General features: G+C 39.0%; 2 protein-coding genes across 10 annotated transcripts in view; one reads left to right on the top strand and one right to left on the bottom strand.

Moving 5' to 3' along the window:
* The window catches only part of DOCK2 (dedicator of cytokinesis 2), a 245,877-nt gene that overhangs the window by 128,271 nt on the left and 93,365 nt on the right, over positions 1–24,241 (bottom strand). The window lies entirely within an intron of this gene.
* The window catches only part of INSYN2B (inhibitory synaptic factor family member 2B), a 75,719-nt gene that overhangs the window by 46,989 nt on the left and 4,489 nt on the right, over positions 1–24,241 (top strand). For all 4 annotated transcript variants that reach the window (XR_014508762.1, XR_014508763.1, XM_083430841.1 and 1 more), the window contains exons 2-3: positions 7,883–9,826; positions 12,547–12,621. Coding sequence is in view for 2 of the 4 variants with exons in the window: in XM_083430841.1 (XP_083286967.1) it covers positions 8,490–9,826; positions 12,547–12,621 (1,412 nt within the window). In the remaining 2 variants the exon portion in view is untranslated. The remainder of the gene's footprint in view (positions 1–7,882; positions 9,827–12,546; positions 12,622–24,241) is intronic.

A 24,241-nucleotide genomic window follows, 5' to 3' on the forward strand; every position in this document is an offset into this window, starting at 1 on the left:
CACTTTTTATAATGCTAGTGGCTGTAAATAATGGAAAGCCAATTAAAACGAATATCTTATCAAGGACAAATGCCATTAAACTACAAATAAAACGTTTATGCCAAGTCGTGAAAAATCTACCCTATTTAGTTAATGAATTGAGCATGGGATAATTTAGATTGCCAAACTACAATTTTAGAAAGCTGATGGGGATGTAAACCTGTGGAGAACTGCACTTCTGTGTTAGTGTATTGATTTGACTAGCACTTATTATGTTAGCAGCCTCTTGAATTTTATTATGAAGAAGAATGGAAAAGTTCCTCTTTTTCTGCTTGTCTCCTTAAACTGACTTGTTTTATTTAATGTATGCTTCACACACCATTTAAGATTAGATTAGCAACACAATCCTATGCATATTTACTGAGAAGTAAGTTCCACTGAGTTGAATGGGACTTACTCCCAGGTAAGCATTTATAGGCTTGCAAACTAAGTCTGCACTCTATGGGCAAAGGGTTGAATAACTTCAGAGAGTTCAGTGTCAAAGAATTATGGGTTTCCCCACTCTACATATTTATTGAGCATTTGTTTACTTTCCAAAGTATTGTACAATCCTTTTTCAGAAAGTGGATTTCTTGCCATTGGTGTAGTATATAACTAATTTTTACTGTGAGGTTTCCCATAGGCATCTAGTTGGCCGCTGTGAGAACAAAATGCTGGACTAGATGGTCTATTGGCCTGATCCAGCATGCTCTTTTATGTTATGTTCTTACTTGTACTTTATTTTGATTGGTCAACTGAGTAAAATTTAGTTGAGTATCACTCATACTATCTAATGTAATTGCCTAAACCTAAAATTCTGGTTCCAAAATTAATCCCTCCCATGAAAAGCCAACAATCTGGAGGCACCCCATGTCCTTCTTCTGCCGGATAAGTGTTTTAAGGAATGAAGTTGAGACAACTCTCCCCTTTTCTTGCAAAACAGATTTTTTAAAAAACAACAACAAAAGTTTAACCTATAACTAACTCACAAGTTACATTTGGTTTCAAATGTGACCAAACTTTCCCCATCACCTGAAGGAATTCTAACATTATCCAGGTGCAATGAAATGTGTTTTTAATGCCACTAGAGAGTTGCTTGAGTATTATTACAGACACAGAACTGGCTGAAGAATCAAGAAGTGGATGAAGAAAGCAGCTCCTGGACTGACAACTTTGTTATTTAACAGGATCCATGATAGGTTCTAGTCTCAATGCAGGCACTCTCATATAGTGATGACTGACTCTGGGTGAATTGCTACTGTCTTCAGTCCTGAGTGCCCAGGTGCCCCAACTGTGCATAGACACACTGTGTACAAGTAAGTGTTTCTCTGCAGCCATTTTCCCTCAGTGAAGCAGGGATGCATTCTTGGTGGAGGAACTGGCAAGTGACTCTGCTCCTGTTTCACCATACGAATGTACTTGGAAACTAGTAAGGAAATCTATCACAAAGTGTGCAATGAGCAAATGATTAACATTAAATGAATACGTATAAATGCCCAATGAGCAAATCAGAATAAATACAAAAGGAATGCTCAGTGTTATATAACTGCCCTGCAAACAAGTTGGAACAAATGCTCAATAAAGACTGGACATAATCTAATTTGTGCAAGCAAAGCAGGATGAATGTTCAATAAGTAGGTCATGTGAGAGAGTACATAATTTGGTTTTGAACTCTCTGAAGATATTTAACTCCTTGCCTATAGAGTGAAGATGAAGCCCATAATCCTATAAATGCTTACCTGGAAGTAAGTCCCATTCAACTCAGTAAACGTGCATAGGATTGTGCTCTTAATCTAATAATCTTAAATGATGTGTGAAGTTTATGTTAAACAGAGCAAATTCCAAGGAGACAATGTTATGCAAACAGCAAATGGAAACCTTTTTATCCCTCCTCATAAAAAGTAAAGAGGCTAACATAATAAGTGCTAGTCAAATCAATACACTAACACAGAAGTGCAGTTCTCCACAGGTTTACATTCCCAACAGCTTTCTCAAAGTGTAGCCTGGCTATCTAAATTATCTCATGCTCAATTCATTAACTAAATAGGATGGGTTTTTCAAAACTTTGTCTGTTTTATTAGTAATTTTGTGGCATTTGCTCTTGAGACAATCATTTTAATTGACTCTCCATTATTTGCAGACTCTGAATGTATTTATCAGATTTGTTTCCCCAATTTCTGATCTTAAGCAGCTCACATTATTCTGTAAATACAGCAAAATTAAATCCAAATAGATCCCTGAAGAGAGGGGAAGCAGGAGAACAGAACCAAAAAACGGCAGCAGCAACAAAAACAAACACAAAGAGAGAGACACAAGAATATTTTCCCACACAGATAAAATTCAATTTCTATAACAAAGGCCAAAGGAACAGAAGCAGAAGCAGCTCTGTACTGACTTGGGACACACATGTGATGGTGTTTGCCTTCCCTTTCCTTCCTTGCTTGTCCCAAACAGGGCGGCTGTCATAGATGCTGTGTGGAGGGATTCAGGCATGGCCAAACTTGGCCCTCCAGCTGTTTTGGGACTACAATTCCCATCATCCCTAGCTAACAGGACCAGTGGTCAGGGATGATGGGAATTGTAGTCCCAAAACAGCTGGAGGGCCAAGTTTGGCCATGCCTGGATCAGTCCCACCAGTAAATAAAGCCAAAGCACTGGATGGTCTTCACCTGCTTCCCTAATATGGTTTCCTTAACGCAGGATAGCTGGTCTTTCAAGACCACTGTGGTTGTAGTGATGGAACTCCTACTGAGATGCAGCAACTGTGTGCCAGTGGCTTGCACATAATTCATAGTAATTATATGCAACATGAAAATAACTACACATCATTCTAAAAATTATATTCTGCAGCCTATACTAACTATGCATAGACTATACAACCAACTCTAACCAAGAAATCCAGATCCCTAACCCAATGTGGTGGAGAAGGTTTAGATGAGATGGAGGCTTGCCTCTGCTGGTCCCTGCCAACAAAGGATCCCTGCCTCTTGGGAGCACCCAGTGGGCCTGCCTAAATGGCAAGTGAGCAGAAGCTTCCACCAGTGCTATCTCCACTGGCATCCTGTAGAACAGCTCCTGAAACAGAGCATTCAGATCTGACCTGGGCTGGAGCAGGATCTGCTGGATCCAGAACCAGATCTGTTGCCATCATGCAATGGCAGTAGACTGGATCCAGGCATCTTCACCGCCCAAGCCCAGCAACTAGATTAGCAAAGAGGCTCCCCCCCCCCAGCCCGCACCTTTCACCCTGACCAGTGTGAGTGGCAGAACTGTGGATGCAGCAATGGCGGCACTGCTCCATTAATACCTGCCACTGCCAGCCATGGGGTTTAGATTCTGCTCTAAGTGTATGCACTTGAGTTTTATGATTTCAGCAAAGACAATTACTTGGCCAAGAGAAAAATAGAGCAGAAAATATGTCATAAATGTTTTGTGAGGCAGCACTGTGAACAAGCATGTCTCTGTGCTGCACGATCAATCTGCTGATTCTTTTAAAAAGTTACAAGAGCAGGCCATAAATCAGAGGTACAATTTATTTGCAGCTTTATAGAGACATCCTGAGTCACAGAGTCTTAAATGACTTTGTCTTGACCTTGTGTGCATTTTTGTTTTAAGAAAAGATAAGAGTGTTACATTCCCAATTTTATATTAAACAGTAAAATAGGAATGCTCCTTTTTCTTTCTGTTGTTGTTATTACAGTGGTACCTCGGGTTACATACGCTTCAGGTTACAGACTCCGCTAACCCAGAAATATTACCTTGGGTTAAAAACTTTGCTTCAGGATGAGAACAGAAATCGTGCTTCGGCGGTGCGGAAGCAGCAGGAGGCCCCATTAGCTAAAGTGGTGCTTCAGGTTAAGAACAGTTTCAGGTTAAGAACGGACCTCCGGAACGAATTAAGTACTTAACCTGAGGTACCACTGTACGTGGTTGCTTTCCTGAAAACCCAAGGATGTTTGGGTAATTTTGTTAAATGTCAGAAAAATAAGACAGCCAAATGAAAAATCTATCTATCTATCATCTATCTATCTATCTATCTATCTATCATCTATCTATCTAATATTCCACACACAGAAAGCTTCGTTGGCATAGCCAGGATTTATTTGGGGGTGAGAGACTTTATGTTGCAGGGGCAGAACCGAGTTATCTGCAACGCAGTTGGTTCAGTTAGTTATGTATTTTTATTTATTTGATTGGGGGGAACAGTTGCCCCTCCCTGCACCCACCTGGCTATGACCATGGTATATAATCTGAACACAAACTTCAAACAAAAGACAAAAATACAGGGCCAAATCCATGCTTATTACTCTACCCCCATCTGTCCCTATTTTTTTCTCTTTTTCTTACATGGTAGAAGAACAATTGGTGTAAAAGTACAGCTGCTGACAGGGCACGTACCTGATAAATATTGCTTGTCTACCTTCAATGAATCAATAAGGTCAAGATGTGCCCAGCCAAGCAGAGGTTTTGCTGGTGGAATGACTTTGCTTTACTTAAAAAAGAGAGAAAAACCTTACTATAAAAATAGTAATACATGAAATGAGTGATTATGACTTAGTCCTTCCCCATTTTTTTACAGTCATCTATATTCTCTCTCTCTCTCTTACTGAACTACAATTTAATATATTATTGGTATTTTGTATTAAAAAAATATTCAATACCTTATCATAGTCCTTGTACTGTACCTTGTACCTAGGAGGATTTGGTCCAGAAAGGTGGCTTATAAATATTTAAATGAATAATATAATATAATGGTCCGAAAAGAGGTTTAAATAATCTTCTCCATAGTTCTTGTGTGTTTTGAGTTAATTGTGAGAGAAAAGGTGTACTAAAAAAAAAAAAGAGGGAGGACTAGGAAACAGAACAAAAAGCTCATTTGCCTACTTAGAATGGTTAAATATATTGTATTGCTCTTGTGGTTAGGAATACTCCCCATGAATGGTGTGCATGTGTATCAACCTGGGAGTGTTGTGGAGGGGGAGGCAGGGGAAGAAAGTTTTGGTTGCACAAGTGAGAAAAACACAGAAATTACTAGCCAGAGAGATTTGTACCTACATGACAAATGGGTAGTAGAGGCATATGACAGACAAGAGACATGACAGAAAAGAATGAGTTTGGCACTATTGAGAACATGCATCAGGAGACGTTAGAAGTCTGCATAGTGGTGGGGTGGGTGGATTCTAAGTTCAACTGATTTAATAGTGGGGACTGAGAACTATATGTACCAGAATTTACCAGCTAAGGTAATAGCTACAGATCTCTTTTGTTGTTGTTTAGTCATTTAGTCATGTCTGACTCTTCATGACCCCATGGACCAGAGCACACCAGGCACTCCTGTCTTCCATTGCCTCCCGCAGATCTCTAATATGTATTATATTTCCTGTTGCAATATTGAAGGACTGTTACATAGGACAGGACCTATGGATTCTCAAAGATAGCCATAAATCATCAAATAACCAACCCACTGAAAACAGGGCTAGATCTAGACACATCAAAGAAGCGTTTCAATTAAATGCGTTGTAAATTTAAACAGGGAAAACGGGTAGAGAAAAACTAGAGCCCACAGTGCCATCTGGTGACACAATGTTATTTTGCATATACAACACATATAAATCGCTTTTTCTTTACCAATCTAGCTGAGTCCCAGGTGTGCTATAAAAAAAGATTTACTTAAATTAAGGTGATGCTATTAACATTTGTTCCTGTATCCCATCAAACTGCAATGATGGGATACATCATTTCTGGCCTTCCTGAACTTACAATTTAGCACAAAAAAGGGCTGTAAACTCTGCTGCGGTTTCTTATGTTATGCAAGTTAATGCTGGCCATTAAAATCTGTCCTAGGATGACTTGCCTTAATAGTTTTGCTGTGGATTTCCTTCAAGAGTACTGTAAGAAAAATGTTTCATACATTGCTCCCTTGTACTTGTCACAAGGTATTTAGAAATTTGCTCAGGCATTTTTATGATGCTATATGACTACTAAATTCTTAAGTACCTTTATACTGGGGACAGGGAGAAGTTAAGCCTTTGCTCAAACAGCAACTTTTTATTATTATTTCACCTCTAAAATGCCTTTTATCTCCTGGGAAAACTTTGACACTTTGTGCTGTGTTAGCATTTTGCTGGCATAAATGTTTCAGTATTTACATCCCATAAACAAAACAAAACAAAAATAGAAAGAAAAAGCACATTGATCAGAGGTGGCCCTTTCTTCTCTCTCTTTTCGTAGTAGGCAGTCTCTAGCAAAATTCAAACCAGTTTTTTTATTAAAAAAAACACCTTTATCAATCACCTAAACATTATTAGGAAGGCATGTACTGGGAGAACAAAGCAAATGGGAGATATACTTTTAATATTATGCAGGGTTGTCACTTTTTTTAGATGATACATTTAAATGAATTCCATATTTATGACTGCACTTGGGTAGATTTAATAACTTATCTGATATAACGCATCACAAATTGTGCTATAAAATAAAGAGCCAAGTGAGTAAATACTGCTAGGAAGACTCGCAATGCTATTCTATCAGTGTTTACTCAAAAAAATGTCCCACTGTGTTCAATGAGGGTTCTTTCCAGGTAAGTGTCAGGTTGCAGCCTAAAGCTAATCATGAAGGAATTTCCAGAGGGAGGACGTTTCTTTTCCCCCTTGTTATCATAGAATTTTTAAAGTTTGAGGATCCTATGATTTTGTGAACGTACATGCTAAAAATAGCTCTATTTGTTCTTTGCATGACTTTTTATCCAGTTCTGATTTTTTATCCAGTTCCGATTTTATGTGTCACCACACATAGATGAAACCAAATCAAAATCAGGAACACAATTAATTTATCTCTGGGAAAGTTGTCATAAATAAAAAGATACTTCTGATTCATGTACAAAGCCTTGAATGGAAATAACACATGCAGGAAAATAATGGTGCGAGTAGGGGTGTGTTTTAAAAATGGAACTTCTAACCTATGCATAAATCAGGTAATAATAAAGTAAAATAGCATGGGCTTATAAATGAAATTCAAGTCTTAGGCACACATTTGATTCAATGCTTCGAAGGTGATCAGAACCAGGCCAGGATGCTCCACTGGTTGCTGATACCAGATGGAAACAGGTGTGCTTTAGATGGTCGGCAGTCCACAGGGCATATGTAGAGCCCAGCACTTTCATTTGATATCTTTCTGGTGTAAAGTGAATTCCTTTTTATTCATCCAGGTCTTTCAGGTGTTTTAATTTGTGTAGATATGTGGATTCAAAGTCCTGGTTAGGACCTTACAGTTTAGGCCTAAGTTAACTGAAGGCCTATCTGGACACGTATCCCCCTACCTGTAGCCTGAGATCAACACCAGAAAGCTTGCTCAGATGCCCACCTGTTAAGACTATTAGGTGGGTCACCACCTGTACTAGAGCCTTCTAAGTGGTGGCCCTGCAATTGTGAAACTCTTTCTCTTTGGGAGTGTGACAGGCGTCTCCCCTAGCAATGCTTTGAAGACCCATCTCTTATCAGTGGGTTTTGATGAGTAATATATATTGGAGATTTTATGCTGTGGGCCCTTGAATTTTAATATTACTTTGCTGACTTATTTATTAGATTAGTTAATTGATCCTTTTTTCTTATATTATTTTTATACTGCAATAGCTACTTAAAAAAAAAAATCCAATACACTGGAAGTCACTTTGTGGTGAAGACTTCTCAAAATCTTACTAAATATGAATAAATATTTATTAAATAAATGTCCATAATTGATTAGGCATTATTTTACAGTCCGTTTCTGTTATTTGATCGCATCAAAAAAATTAGAGGATAAGACAGCAGAATAGTTTAAGAAAGCTACTTTGACTATTAATTGACAACTCTTTTTCTTTTTCCAGAGAAAAATACTTCTATGTTTTTCTGCAAAGACAGGCTTTCGGAGACCAAAAATATTTCTGGATCTCATCTTTATCACTCAGTTCGCCAGACGTCCTTAACCCCACAGTTCTGTGAAGAAGATCAAGGAATATACTTAAATAATTTGCTTCCAGTTAATCCTGTTGGATGCGTTACTTTCATTTGGACACAACTCTCTGGCTTCTGTTCAGCTACTTAAGATTAGTTTCAAGAGTAACAGTGAGAAGATGGGACAACAAGAAGAAAAACCCCTAAAGGAAAAGTCTCAGTTTATTATTAAAGGATATGTTCTTCCAGCAAAACTATGCATCAGGGAGGCAAATGCCCTAAACTGCTATTATGCTTGTTATTTATATTCTATGCAAAGACAAAATATCTGGGATCAGATATTTAAGTTGTAAGTTTACCATTTAAGTCATAAAATAATATTTTAATAGAGTAAAAGAGTAATAAAGAAAAACCCTAACACCAGGAATTGCTAACGAAAATATACATGGCAAGCCCATATAAAATGAAGAGTTAGGTTTTCACCTAATAACAATAGAATCTGTGGCCTCAAGCCAAATGTTGCTCAAATGACCAAATGAAATGGGTCGCAAAGAAACACATTATCTGCCTACACTAAATTGCGACTCAATGGCTCAGCAAGGCATCAAAGTGCGCCCTGTGCTGCTGAAGCGGAACAGCCTGGATTCAGTGGATTTTCGGAGGCAGCCCCACCATCGCAGGAGCAAATCTCAACAAGTCCGATTCAAAGACGATGGAACAGACAACCCACCTGTGGCAGAATCGGAACTGGAGACAGGAGCTGCTCAAGACCCATGCGAACTGGGTAAAACACAAACGTCCCTAGTCAGTGGTTCCCCCTTTCTAACTCCCTCTCACAAAGGATTACAAAACATTGCCATACAGACTTCTCCCAGCCTCAGGAAGCACTTTCCGGTATTTAAAAAGAAAAAAATCACAACAAGCAAGTCCTTAACAGAAATGCCGAATGAATCTGAATATTCAATTCAAGTCAATGGCAATCTTTCTGAGCAGGACATAATCTCTTCCAGTCTCTCTTACCTAAGTATCACGCAGCATTTAGATGATGGACCAAGAACGGCCAATCGGCTGTTTCAGAGGGTGCCTAAAGCACAAAGCAACGGACCTGTCCATTTGGTTTCGGATAAAATTACAATACTGGAAAAGGCAACTGTTTCTACCCAGGCCCCTGAATACACACACCTGGGTTCTGCACAAGACAATTTTTCCATTTATGGCCCGCACACACAAATGGAAATCAGCAGCCCAGTTCGTTCTTCTACAGCTGTCAGACAATCCAATGAGAACTGTTCAGTGCACATGGGCTCAGAGAAATCTCTCCCCTGCTTAAGTAGTAACTGCAATGAAGCCAGTGTGGATCATAGTTCCTATGAAGAAAAAAACTACACTGAGCTACTCGCATTTAAGGATGACACTAGCACTAAGGAAACCATTCTGTCATCGCCTCAGCTACACCACAGTTCATTATGCTGCTCCCTCCAAGAACATCAGCAGCCAATTCAGCAGAAAACAGACTCTGACCATAAGACATTGACTAATGATATACAAACAACATCACTCACTAACAACAATGCATCACCGTCTGTTCCCTCATGTCAAACTGTAACAGAGAACGTTTCTACCAATACCGAAGTGCCACAGTATGACAACTGCTTAGAAGGCTTTCACATAAATGCCTATCTTCCAGGGGCTGAAATAAAACCACACAACAAAGAGATTAAAGAAATTAATCAAATTCACTTGGCGCACAGCGAGCTGTGTGCCCTGCAAGATAGGCTCCAGTCCGTTGAGGAATCTTTGCAGTCGAACCAGGAGAAGATTAAAGTCCTTTTGAATGTAATTCAAGATATGGAAAAGGCCAGAGCCCTCAATGAAGGGTACGATGTGTTTTGTATTTAACACTACTTTTGTTTATTAAGACTATCATCTATCTATCTATCTATCATCTATCATTCATCTATCATCTATCTATCATCTATCTATCTATCTATCTATCTATCTATCTATCTATCTATCTATCATCTATCAATCTATCAATCTATCTATCTATCTATCTATCTATCTATCATCTATCTATCTATCATCTATCATCTATCATCTATCTATCTATCATCTATCTATCTCTACTGTCCTCTGTTTCTCTCTGCTAACAACACTATCCCCTAAACCAAATCCTGCTCTTATTCATTCAGGGTTATATAACCATAAGGAAACTTGGGGAGGCCCAGTCCCCTTCCTGTATTTTCAGCTTGAACTTTAAAACCATTCCTAGTCCAGGCTTCCCAATCCTTCAGATGTTGTTGGACTTCACCTCCCAACATCTGTAACTACTGGCCATGCTGGCTGGGGCTGGTGGGAGTTGGAGCCCAAAACATCTGAAGGGCACCAGGTTGGCAAAGGCTGCTCTAACTCTTTTGCTTGTGATATATTTTTTAAAGCTGCTTAACTGTTTAAGCTGTAAGAAGCAAAACTGCATCTGCTTTCCAGTGTTCTAGCAAATTAGCACAAAGGCACTGTGATGACTTACAAGCACAAGTAACTTATTTTCAATTTTTATAAAAATCAAAAATATATTAGTGTGCAATACAAATAAAATAACCTTAAACAGATTAAACCACTGGAATATATCTTCTGGCTGTTCTGTATTGATCTCCTTACAGTGTATTTCAGGCACCCTCAGCTCAAAATGCCTGGCTACAGGCCTATTTCTAAAATGTGCAGCAGTGAAAAAGCAGTGCCTAAAGCTAGTTCTAGTACTGAGCTCGCCGTTTCCCATGTCATCATCCAAGACATACCACAATCCCTTTTTTATGAGTGGGGAACCAGTAGCCCTCCAGCCACTGCTGAACTACAACTCCAGTTGTCCCTATGACCACGATTGTTGCTTATGGTGGCTGGAGACATAGTGGTGGTCTATGGGTCCTCAAATTTCAGCAGTGCCCTGTGCTGTGCTAAAATTTGGTGCACCCCCTCCCTCTCATGCTCCATTCTACAGCATAGTTTTGGTGCCCCCCACAGGGCAGTGTCAAGTGTGACTGCACCAGTTGCACTACCCCGAAACCACCTCTTCTGGAGCATCCAACATCTGGAGGGCCACAGGTATCCATAGCTTAATTCCACAGAAGTGCCTGAAATATCAACATAGTTCTCAACTCTATAACAAATCAAGCTTTATGTTTCTAGTGGTTCTTCTGAACTTGTTTTATCTCTGTGACATTAAATTTGTAATGTTTGCAATTTTCAAAGAAATTTTATGGTGGCACAACTATCATTCAGTGCTGAAAAGAAGAGTAAAATTAGATCCTAAGAGAGAATTCATGGATTCGTTTTGGGTTGAACACGCCCACACCCATAACTCAGTGCAAGCTGTCAGTGAGTAATGGGGTGATTTTGACCCATGGGAATGAAAATCCCACTAAAATGTTACATCCAGGCCATTTCACTGAAAATAGGCTTACGTTATTGCACTCGTCTCTAAATCATTGCCGAGCCCAGCCTTGAAGGAAATTTCCAGGAATGGCAGCTTGGATATTTGCTCAAGCAGGTAGCAACTGAAGGAACAAATGCTGCAAATCATGTTATTTAAAATTAAAACAATCTATAATAACATGGCTTTGTGGAAGACTTTAAAATAATTCTTATCTCTGTTAAAAACAAAACAGGGGCAGTAAACCATGTGTGTGAAATAGAAAGATGAATAAGTGCGGAAAGAAGAGGGGCCTTTCAGGAACACTAACTTTCAATTAATGCGTCTGTTTTCCATAACATTTCCCACTCATGTATTTCCATCATTCAGTCTGATACTCCCAATTATGGCTGCATGACTGCATGCAAACAGACATAGCCTCACTCATATGCTCATGATCACAAGGATAAATTTAAGTGTGAACCAGGCAAAACACAAGCATCTCATTTGCCACTGATGTATACTCTTCAAGGAACAGTAGACAATCCAAGTTGTCTGATGAGTATACCTGTATGAAGCATACCTTAATAGATGGTTACAATTCATACTTTACATTCTTACTTGAAACATCCCCTTTAAAAATGCAGTATATTACATAGCCCACAGATACAATACGCAATAATTTTAACAGCACTTTCCCCCTAACCATTGCAATGCAAAGCCTTACCACCATGGATTTTGGAATCCTTTTACCACTGGTGCACACCTACATTTTCCCCAGTGAGATACATCTGGAATTTTGTGTAGTCTGCTTCCATGTAAGTAAGAGAAAGAGATAAGCTATTTTGAGCTCTTTTAAGGATTTGCAGTGCAAGGATTTACAATACAGTTTACTCAAAAGTAAATTCTACTGTAGTCAATGGGGCCAACTTCCCAGTAATCTGGGAGTAAGGCACATTAGATTCAATGAGACTCTCTTCTGAGTATAGACTTGTATGGGATTGTGTTGTAAGAAAGTGCTGTAGGATTCCAGTGTAATTCAATCAAGGTAAAATTAAATATTAAGCAATATTATTAGGAATTTGAAGCGTTACACATGGAAGTGCCTGCAGAATAAGTGTTGTGACTGAGCAGAGAGAAGTAGAATTGCTGGTTTTCTAAATAAATCATAGTACCTATTGTTTATTGCAGGCGGAACTTCTACCGCACTGGCCAAGATCTCAACAACTGCAGCACTTGCCAGAACACAGCATGTATCATTTACAGGTAGGTAAAGGTAAAGGATGCCTGGATGGTTAAATACAGTCAAAGGCGATGATATGGTGCAGCGCTCATCTTGCTTTTCAGGCTGAGGGAGCCAGCATTTGTTTGCAGACAGCTTTCTGGGCCATTTGGGAATATGTTTCTGATTCTAAGAGATGCAGAACACGTTGTTTAAAAATTAGCATGTGTTTGTAAAGTACAATTGGTATAGCCAAATATTTATTTCACCTATACGTCTAGGCAGCGGCATAGCTAGCCTAGTGTGGGGGCGTGCCCATGGGGGAGGCGTGGGGTGGGCCTCTCCAGAGCTTGGAGCCTCTGCACTGCCTCCCCCTCAGCTGTAGGGGGGCTGAGGGAGAGACAGTAGGCACACCAAGTCCCACGCTGCTGTTTTAGGCAGCGCAGAACCTGCAGGCGCCTAAGCCACCATGTCACTCCTAAAAAGTTTTGTGAGCCCAATTTTTTTTAAAAAAAAAAACACACCCTCATTTGTCACCCTCCCCAGTAATGACTCCTGAGATGGACAGCACCCCCCGCACCCCCCTTCCTCCACCACTGTGTCTAGGTCTGTTCAGAAATTACACTGAACACAGGCACAGGCTGTACAAGCCTGTATGAAAGTGTGTTCGTTTGTTGATTTCTACAACTCATTTACTGTGCACACAGTCTGTACAGTTGTTGAATATTATATGTGAATAAATCTTTGAGTGTCCAGCCCAGCTAGTGTACATGTGGGTATAGATTGTACATTTGTTGAATGTGACATGTGAACGTGTTACAGATACAATCCTTCAGTTTTGCAAGTGTTCCTTTGGCCTCTTCTTAGGACTCAGGTAATGACTTAATATTCCATTCAGCAGATGAAGACAGGATGCTACTATTTCATTGTCCTCAATGTCAGGAAATGCACATGTGAAGGCTGCATGCCCAGATGATTTCCAAAGAGAATTGGCTAGTTTTCAAGCCTTCTCTCTAACATGGGTTTTTCATGTGAAGTCAATTAATCTATAAATGTAGGACTTTGCTACCTCAATTAAACATGTCTGAGGCCCACTTGTACATTGTGCCCTCATGTCAGTTCTTTGAGAACTCAAATGAGAAATTGCTGAAATATGTAATGTATTGTTAAAACAAGTTTCCATGCCAGAAGACTGGAAGCTGGCCAACATAATGCCAATATTAAACAAAGCATCCAGGGGAGATCCAGGAAACTGCTTTATAATGCTTGTCTTGGTTAAATTAGTGGAAAGCCTTCCTGAGGCTAGAATAATTCAACATGATGAGGTTTTAAAGCCTAGCGGTGGGAACTGCTGTATTTTTTATTGTAAAGCTTACCACTATAGAAATAATAAATGGCATGGGGAGATCTACATGGCTTCAGAAAACAGAAGCCTTGCTTCCCCTTAATTGCAGTTGTCAACGCAAGCATTTAAGCAGATGTTATCTACTAGGTGCTATATATTTGGATTGTATTTTTTTTAAAAAAAAAAAAACCTGCACAAAGAAATTTAGCAACCATGGGATAAAAGGACATCCTCTCCTAGATCATTACAGGTGAAAACTTAAAAGAGAGGAAGCAAATATGCAAATACAGTGACAGTTTTCTGGCTTGACACAGTTGGAAGGACTGCTGGACTATGCAGAATTTTGGTATCATCTAGCAAAAGTGCAGCTACACTATTGGTTTAATTTTATGTTTTCTGCTTTGCTTTGGTAATTATCCCCTGCTTCATTTTCAATATCTCCATATTCTAATTTGCATACATCTGTTTTGAATTTTATGAATAAAAAATAAATTAGCAAAGCATGCTTGTAAAGTCCCGTACAACACTGGCACCCAGCAGAGACAGATTCCAGTCACCAATATCCTCTTCTTAAAAAAAATTTACAATTTTACTAGAACAATTTTACAACCAGCTTTCCTGATATACACATTTATGCATGAAAAGCAAGAGCCATCACTTAAACTGCAGAACTGAGTCACTCATTCACCTCAGTGTATCTGACGATGGAACTGCTTTGAGGTTTTTCCTACAATATATATAAATTTTATGAAATTAAAGCATAAACTTTCCCTTTAGCAAAATGACTGATGTCATAGCTCCACAAAGCAGTTCTTGTGGTTGGCCTACACTAAAGTGAAATACATCAATGGAGAACAAAAACTGCCGTGGTGCCAGCATGGTGGTTGTGCTGCAAAGTGAATCAGAAGCCAAGGTAGAGGCCCCTTGTAATCTAAGTTTCTCCAGAAGCGTCTAACCCGATTATGGAAAAAAGCTACTTTATTGTAGTTTTTACATAGTTAAATTTATCTCAATCATCTGATACTTAAATTACTTGCAGACACAAGCTACCTGAACAAATAAATCACTGAAATCCAAAAACCCCCAAATATATAAGCTTATAAATTTTTGAGAGAAAATGTTCTGTATTAGGAAATAGGATAGATCCATAATCTTGCATGTTCACATTCATTCTGAAGCCTCACATTATTTAATGCACACAATAAAGTCAACTGCTTGTCTGCCGGTTTATGGAAGAAGCGTAAGCACCAAAGTACTTTTGTGACATCTACCATGAAAGCTTTAGTTCCTACCTCTTAATATAATATAAAGAGCTAGTTTAACTTAGAACAACTCATCCAGTTTATTAGTTTAGACATTCAGTGAATGTCAGCTTCAAAATTATAGGACCAGGTATCCTATAAGGAACTGTGTTGATTCTCTGAACTTTACCACATACAGGGCATCAAAAACATGGCAGATATATGCACATGTTGAGAGGCAGTATGCTTCTAAATACCTGTACAAAGTGCTGGAGAGAACTATTTTCTTTATGTCCTGCTTGTGGGCTTCCCAAATGTATCTAGGACATAGAATCATAAGGTTGGAAGGGACCATGAGGGACATCTGCTTGGCCACTCTAAAAAACAGTGGTCTAGTTAAATGCTTCTTTCTCATTCTGTATTATTGCAGGATCGTTGAAACTTTCTAGGCAACAAGTGCCACAAACTACAACTACAACTACAACTACAACTCTCTTGAGTTTTGTTGCTTGCTTCAGATTCTAGGAGTTAAGGCTTAAGGTCCATCTCTTTTGACCAGCTCATGTGACTGCCAACTATCTGCCCCATTGTGCAAATTATGCCAAAATTCAATAACCTTGATAACCCACACTTTTTCTGTCCTAGCCTTCCTTTCCCTGCCGTGCAGCCACTCCTCATTTGGTTAAATCTCCCCTTGCCTGCAATTTCTATGATAGATAATGCCATATTTTTGTTGTTTTTATGTCTAACTTATGTATTTATTTCTAGCTTATGTATATGCCACTGTTAAAAACAAATGCCTACAACATTCATGTAACAACATTCTATACGGAACTCACTATCGCAATGGGAAAGTGATTATTTCACAAGAGATGAAATATTGCTGTCTGAGTACCTGGAAAAGGCAGAGAATTGTGCCGCTCATTACTGTAAAACGAACTGGCCATATCCCTGCCATACATCATGTGAAGCATCTACTTCTATCTGCAGTACTGGGGAGATCTGCTCCCCTTTGTAACAAGGTGGGATGTCTGGCTACGAATTGAACTCATGGACCTTTTCAGTCCCACTCAACTCTACCTAACAGATCCATTTACTCCTTTCAACTGTGTTAGAATGGTGGGTTGGGAAAGAGGGAGGGATCTGGGTTTTATTTTATTTTAAATTTAAGTTGCATATTGTGCAGTGAGATCTTCAATTATGCTTAATTTTATATTTTTTTTATTACTGAAAGTTAGCCTAACATTTTCTTGGTTAATTTTATCTTCTAGTACCATACAAAAATATTCTAGGGCATAAACCAACTTTAATCAAAGTAGTTTCTTCACATCTGAGACTCCCTGTGATTTTAATTATCTTCCCCACCTACCCATCCTGTTTATACTTAGAATTGCTGCTTCTTCTCATTAGGCTACAGGTCACCAAGACAGCTTGAGACCATTTAGGTCGCTTTTAAATTATACATTGGCATTGAGGGAGGTTTACATGCTACCAAATAACTGTTATCACAATTTCATGTAACTAAGCTTACCAGATGAAACTGCTAGCCTCAGTCTACAAACAGTAAGCAAAACATGGATCATTGCCTCTTATATGCTTTGGAAGCAAACATTCCAAAATCAGGGTCAAGCTGGGAGGCGCTTAAAGGCAATGGTCCATAGTGGATGCTGACTAACTGAATGTGTGACTTTACCCTTAATCAATTTGCTTATTAACTATACAATGAATACACATATCTAATAGGAAATTTGAATAAGTACACTGCAAGTTTGCTTAGTCACCTACAGTTAAGCCAAACTAGCTAAAGGAACCCCTTCATGGATCACTGCCTTGCCGTGGCGAAGGAGCTTGAATAACTCAGAGAAGCTATGAGCTATGCCGTGCAGGGCCACCCAAGATGGACAGGTCATAGTGGAGAGTTTTGACCAAACGTGATTCACCTGGAGCAGGAACCAGCAAGCCACTCCAGTATCACTGCCAAGAAACATATCCATTCTTAAGGAAATCAGTGCTCACTGGAAGGACAGATCATGAAGCTGAGGCTCCAATACTTTGGCCACCTCATGAGAAGAGAAGACTCCCTGGAAAAGACCCTGATGTTGGGAAAGATGGAGGGCACAAGAAGAAGGGGACGACAGAGGACGAGATGGTTGGACAGTGTTCTTGAAGCTACGAACATGAGTTTGACCAAACTGCGGGAGGCAGTGGAAGACAGGAGTGCCTGGCGTGCTCTGGTCCATGGGGTCACGAAGAGTCGGACACGACTAGACGACTAAACAACAACAGCTAAAGGAAATTATATTCTGAGATTATTTGTTTATGGAAGGTGATGAACATGCTGTGAGGTTCCCTCTCCAACCTTATACTAAGTAGGCACAAAAAAACCCCATCCAGTACAAACAACAAAACTAGCTAGAGATGTAATATAGAATCCTTACACATTTCAAGAGAAATCAGGGCATTTGTTCAAATCAGGTACTGAACTACACAGAGAAGGCTTCCTGCTTCAGACCTTCACTGTCTGTGACTTGTAGGTTGATAGTGACAGCCATGGAGTGGGGTGTGGGGAGTTTAACATGCTCATCCCCTGCTCTTCCCACTCTCATGGATGTTTTACAGGCAAAACACTTGACTGGGGTGTTAGTGATCATTCCAGGTTCAATCCCAGGTAATTCCATTTAAATAAGTTCTCAGGTAGCAAGGCTGGAACAGATGCCCTGTCTGAGATTCTGAAAGGCTACTGCAAATCTGAGTAGACCGCACTGAACTAGGTGGGGCCAATGATCATAGGTCTTCTTAAAGGAATTAAACAACCTTTTTTTAAGACTTAAGAATAGTCAAGAGTCGTGCTTCATCTTCACAACTTTTCTTTATAAAATCAATAAAAAATATTTTTTTAAAGAGCTGTGCTTCAATACATATATTGCATACTGCAGTGCTATGCACTCTGCACTGAAAGTAAGCAAAACAGAATGAGAATTAGTCTTGAGTAAACATGCACAGGAATGCACTGCAGGTTAAAAAAAAAAACCAAGAAGCAAAACATTACAAAAATCTTATTACATATCCCTGCATTATTTAACTCCGATTGATACTAACATGCTTCATCCAGCTAAATTCTCTGTGTACCACTTTGAAATTACAAGGGTCAACGTTTCCATAGAAACAAAAATGGAGTATAGTTTTCTCTTGAATCACATTAATGAGAGAGGAAAGAATATACCCTTAAGACTTGCAATTATGCTTACTATAAACATAAGGGAGAATTTGCCATCTAATTATCTCAGCTTCAGAGGGGTAGCAAGTATGAATTGTTAAGGATACTAAATGTAAGATCTGAAGGAAGCTAAAAAAAGTTGGCTTGGGCATATTTTTAATTAAGAAATTTTAATTTTTGTGTATTTTACAGTCAGCTGGGTTCAAACTACATTAACTGAATAAACATACTGATGGAAGAGGTCACTATTTAAGATGAAAGAAAATGCAAACAGAAAAACAGATAGTGTGGTTTCTCTCCCCCCCCCCCCCAGAGATTAAGAGTAAAATTTTAATTACCTCAAGGTGAAAAACTAGGGCAGTGTTTCCCAAATTTCTGAGAGCTAAGGCACATTTTCTAATGAATTAGAATCATAGAATCATAGAGTTGGAAGAGACCACAAGGGCCATCGAGTCCAACCCCCTGCCAAGCAGGAAACACCATCAGAGCACTCCTGACATATGGTTGTCAAGCCTCTGCTTAAAGACCTCCAAAGAAGGAGACTCCACCACCCTCCCTGGCAGCAAATTCAACTGTCGAACACTGTCGAATTGTGAGCTCACTTTTCTGTTGCACCGCAAAAGTGAAATAGTGTAAGTAGTGAAATAGTAAAAATTGTTCACCTTCAAGATAAGAACATAAAAAGAGTCCTGTTGGATCAGACCAAAGGTCAATTCAGAATCCTATTTCTCCCTGTGGCCAACGAAAATGTCTATGAGAAACCCACAAGCAGGTCATGAGGTTCAATAGGCCCCTGCCACTTTTGTTTCCCCAACAAACTGGCATTCATGGTGCCAGTAGCTTGCCTCAGACAGAATGTCAACTCTTCAATTCAAAGTGAAGGGAAAAGGTCCTGTGAACCAAACATCAATTTATCTTGTACCATCTGAAGTGCCTACATCTGGCAGAATCATCAAGATTGCTTCTTCCAATATAGTTTTAGCAGTTCCAGGTTACAAATTTATTATACAGTTGACAATTTGTACTCATTACATCCTTCTATCACATGAGAATGTGCTGTGGTGAGCTGCAGCTGGCCCTGATTTCCTGCAGGATTTATTTTATTTTATTTTATTTTTGAGGGGGTGGGATATTTGTGTTAAAATAAATGCATGCGTTTACTTCAGTGAATGCCATGGGTTCCTGTTAAAATAGAGGCAAATCTTAAATGGGAATCCTGTACTATGATGTTACTCTTCACAACTGCACTGCAGTGTTTAGTTTTCTTGCACAGTCCTCCAAAGTGCAACTTAGGCTGCAATCCTAACTCCACTTACCTGGGAGTAAGCCCCACTGAATTCAATAGGACTAACTTTCGAGTTGACATGGTAGATTGTCATGAATTTGTTCATGCCACATAATGAAGTTGCTTCTATTGATAGGTGCTGAGGGGGTAAAAATGATACAGGTGGAACGGGTGAAGTGCAACTGTCATGTTGCATTATCACATTATCATCTGCTAAATCTGATCAGGAAGGCTGCAATCATGTCTCTGCATAGCTTCTTATCTGTGCCTAGTGGCATGGTCCATTTGTGTTCTGGTTATAGACTGTTGCTCACATACAACCTGTGGTTAAATAGCAACTTGAGATCAGAGTACTGGTCTAGTGATTTCAACAAAAGATTCCTGCATTGCAGGGGGTTGGACTAGATGACCCTTGTGGTCCCTTCCAATTCTACTATTCTATGATTATAAGCATTAAGATTATAAGTTAAGAAAGCAGAAAATGCAAAACAATACATTTTAACACTGCTTTGAATCATCTGCTAAGTGGTCTGAAAGAGATCTGGGGCACTTAAATATCCTATCTTATGCTGTGATATAAACCAGTTAGAAATGTTTTCTATGAAAGACAGGTAAGCTGCTTCAACAACAGCGACAACACATGCCAGTCAGGAAGCAGGAAAACACTAAGATATTTTGCTTATGTGTATGCAAAATCCCAAAAGATAAGTGGATGGATCATAATGTGTTTTGAAAATGTGGCCTCTTTAGGAGGGGTGCATTTTGTAAAACTTTTTCCTAAGATGATACTGACAGATGGTGTATGTAGCTTGTTCCCATCTGAAGAGCGAGCAACAGTGAAGACCTCTGTAATCTAAATAATCCTTATAAAAATCCTTTTTATCGTGTTATTACTACATTTAGAATTGAACTACTGGAATCAGAATTAAAAGCTTGTTCCTGAACCAAGTATGCTGGTGATCCCACACAACTTATCTCTTTCTGAAGATTACTCGTACTCTTAGCAAGTGATAAATACTTATTATTGATAGCCATCTGGTCAAACATTGATGGTCCACTGGGCAATCTAGCACAAAGTTTCTGAATTTCAAATGCAAAGCAAGTATGGCATTTAATCGCTTTAACTTTTATCTGTGATCTCTTTTGAGCTGTTGCACTGGATGAGGGAACTGTTTGTGACACACTCTCACAGAGAGAAGATAGTAAAAATTCATTATTCCAAAAGGCTCTTATATACTATCAACATTTAATATCAATATTAATATTGGGTCAAGAAAGCTACCATTAATGTGTGAACATGTATCATATTTATTATTCCATAGTAAAATAACCCTGTTGGCGAAAATGCTCATTAAAAGTCTACCTTTCCCACCATTTACCCCATTCTCTCCAATTCACCAGTAGCACATTTTCAGGGATGTCTAACTTACACCCAGGGCGCACCTATAATTTCTCACTAAAAATAAACTGATGGTGAAGGAGGCCTGTACTAGAAATACCAAAATACCTCCAGAACCATTCTGCTCTAGATGGTGTTGCCTCATTAATACCCTGATCCACAGCAATCTCCATCATTTGGGTGACATGCAAGCAAGATGGTGAAAGCAGGCTCAGGGGACTGCCCAAACCAGCTTCATGATAGAGCAATTTCAGGACCCTAGACAGCACCAAAGGTTCTTTATACTGTACTCAACACTAATGTCTCATAACCAATGTAACTGATCTGTAGAAAAGACTGTACAACTTGATAAGAGAGACAAGACATATACTTTTGCAGTCCAATAAAATCTTTTATAAATAATAACAAACAAAAACCAAAAACAAGAGTTCAAGACCACAAACAGCACCTAAGGGCAGGAAAGAATAGAGTTGCCTCAGCCCTGGCTTGTTGCAGCTGCCAGAGTTCAGTAGTTTGGTCTGGAGAATCCAGACCCTACTAATTAAAGGGCCTTTGGTGCTGCCACTGGCTTCTTCCTAGACAACAGGGTCTTTATCCTCAGAAGAGACAGTGATCTAATCGTCAAAGATCAAATGCTAAGGGATTTTGGGGCTACACATAGAATCTCATGTCAATGTGTTTACTCAGGATGAGATAGTTAATGGGTCCATATCAGCTCAGGAACACTAAGTCTGAGGGTTCCAGGGCCATAGCAGATAGAATATCCTGCCCCCCCCAAAAAAAACTGCTCATTTTTTATGAGGTAAGAATAATTAGAAAGACTTGGACTGTTCTACATCTAGCCAGATAGAAAATAACTGAACCACGGCTCTCATCAGAACCTTTTTCTAGGTGGGTTGTCAAACAATTAAAGATCATATGTTTTCAGCCGATTACATCTAAATATATTTGCATGTAAACAAAGGCTAACCAGAAGTGCCTTTTGAGATACTGAAGGAAATTCAAGATAACTTAATGAACAACCGCTGCCACATTATTAAAAGGAAAGTCATCTTTCTTATTTTCTGTTTCATTGCCTATTACAGCAAGACACCACAGTCAAATAGCCTTTTAAAAAATAAACAAATGGGTCTTTAAATCACAGCTCCACTGATTAAATTTGGCCTGACCAATTAAAATTGGCCCTTTTCAACAAATCAGCTAACACTTTAATTGATTAATCTTCCAATTAAAATTTGCACCTCACATTTCTAGGTCTGCAGGTCATTTTAACTTAGTGCCTTGTAAGCAACACAAAGCAGTCCCTGGGTGCAGGAAAAATGAACAGCGGGAAGAAGAGCTAGAGACAAACCGAGTCAAACTAGTGTTAGGATGTACAGCTGCTTTAGTAATAGCAACTCTTTTAAATTAGCAGAAATTGCATAATACCTTTTTATTCATGTGGGTGGCATATTCTAAGCTCTATTCTCATAGGAATATAGCAGCAGCCCTGTTGGATTTGATCAAATGTTCAACTAGTCCAGTTTACTGTTCTACACAAGGCCAACCAAATGCCTCTGGGAAGCTCACAAGTAGGACCCAGCAACTGGTACTTCTGAAAGCTGGAAACTGCACAGTCATTGTAGTACCATCATAGATTTATCCTCCATGATATTTTAAGTCATATTGTTGTATTGCATATTATGTGAAATCCCTCATCGAGAAATCAGTTGTGTTTCTCTTCCTTAATATTACAGAGCAGAACCTCAGCATGATATGGTAAAAACAGAAAAACCCCTACCACTTCACGCAGGGATTTCTGATTACCCCAATTTCTCCCTCACCCCCACTGCACCACATCGCCATGATGTGAGAGAATTGTCCAACCACAAGAGATGACTTCTTGGTAGGTGGGAAAGCCCAATTCCCAATGGAATTCTGACAATGGTTCTCTGGATACACACCATAATGTGATGGAAACACTAAGCATTTTCCCTTTTGTTGCTGAATGTTTCTATAAGCTAAACATTAGGCCTAAATCCAGAGTTCAACCACCTACAAGTTTACAAATTAAAATGGGTAGAAGATAATGGCAACACACTGGAAAAGGTAATTGGATAACAAGCAGAAAGTCACTCTGTGGCATATTTATCAGCTGTAAGTCAGACCACTCTTCACAGCCTGAGCCCTGCATATCTCAGATCTACCCATTAGTTGGGCTTCAGTGAAGCTTTTTTCCAGTTATTTGAGTATAGGACTGATGCCTTAAACAATTAATGAGGCAGCAGGTTTTTATTTTATTTTTTAAACATTTTCAGTATGTTTTCATTTGTGTGGAATATTGATAAACGGCTGAACATTCCAACATACCATAGAAGTATATAACAACAAAAATGCAACAAGTTGAAATGGATAAAGCAATTCTCAAAAGAGAAATCAGATACAGCCCAAAGGTCAATTCATCCTTCTGGGAAAGCCTGTAAAATTAAAAAAATAACAAAATGTTTTTAGCATCCAATTCACCATCTACAATGTTGCAGCCTGTGTAACTTCAAAGGGCTGTGTGTTCCACAAAGTGCGTGCTAGGCAGGACCTAGTCTGAGCCACCACATATGTGACAACACAAGGAAAGGCTCACACAGATGACCAAGGTGCAGGAATATAGGGGGAGCCTTCAGAAAGTTATTTAGGGGTTTATACACTAACAGTAAAAACTTAAAATTTAACCCAGTAAGCCTATTGGCTGTTTTAGTACTTGGTACTTATAAAAACCGCAGACGGCAAGTCCCATCTTCAGAAAATAAATAAACAAACCCCAACCCCATCATATAGAAGGCAAAGTCTTTTCTTAGGGTTAGGCCTGCTACAACGCAAATACACCTTGCTTCTTGCTTCAGAGTTATTAAATCTTGATAGATCAACTTAAAATTCACATGATTAATGAATGATCAGAAAGGGGCTGTAGCTTGATGACAAAGAACTTGTTCTGAATGTAGAAGGCCCCATGTTCATTCCCTGACATTTCTGGGTAGAATTGGAAGAGACTGTTGTGACTCAGTTTAAGGCAGCTTCCTATGTTCGTATGACTAAATTTTAAATTAAATTGCTTTTATTTATTTGTTTATTATTACTATTAATCTGAAATTATTATTACTATTAATCTGAAATCAAGCAATTGGAGGGAGGCCTTTTTTAAAA

Source organism: Podarcis tiliguerta, assembly GCF_965153285.1.
Source record: "Podarcis tiliguerta genome assembly, chromosome: 2".
NCBI classification, from domain to species: Eukaryota; Metazoa; Chordata; class Lepidosauria; order Squamata; family Lacertidae; genus Podarcis; species Podarcis tiliguerta.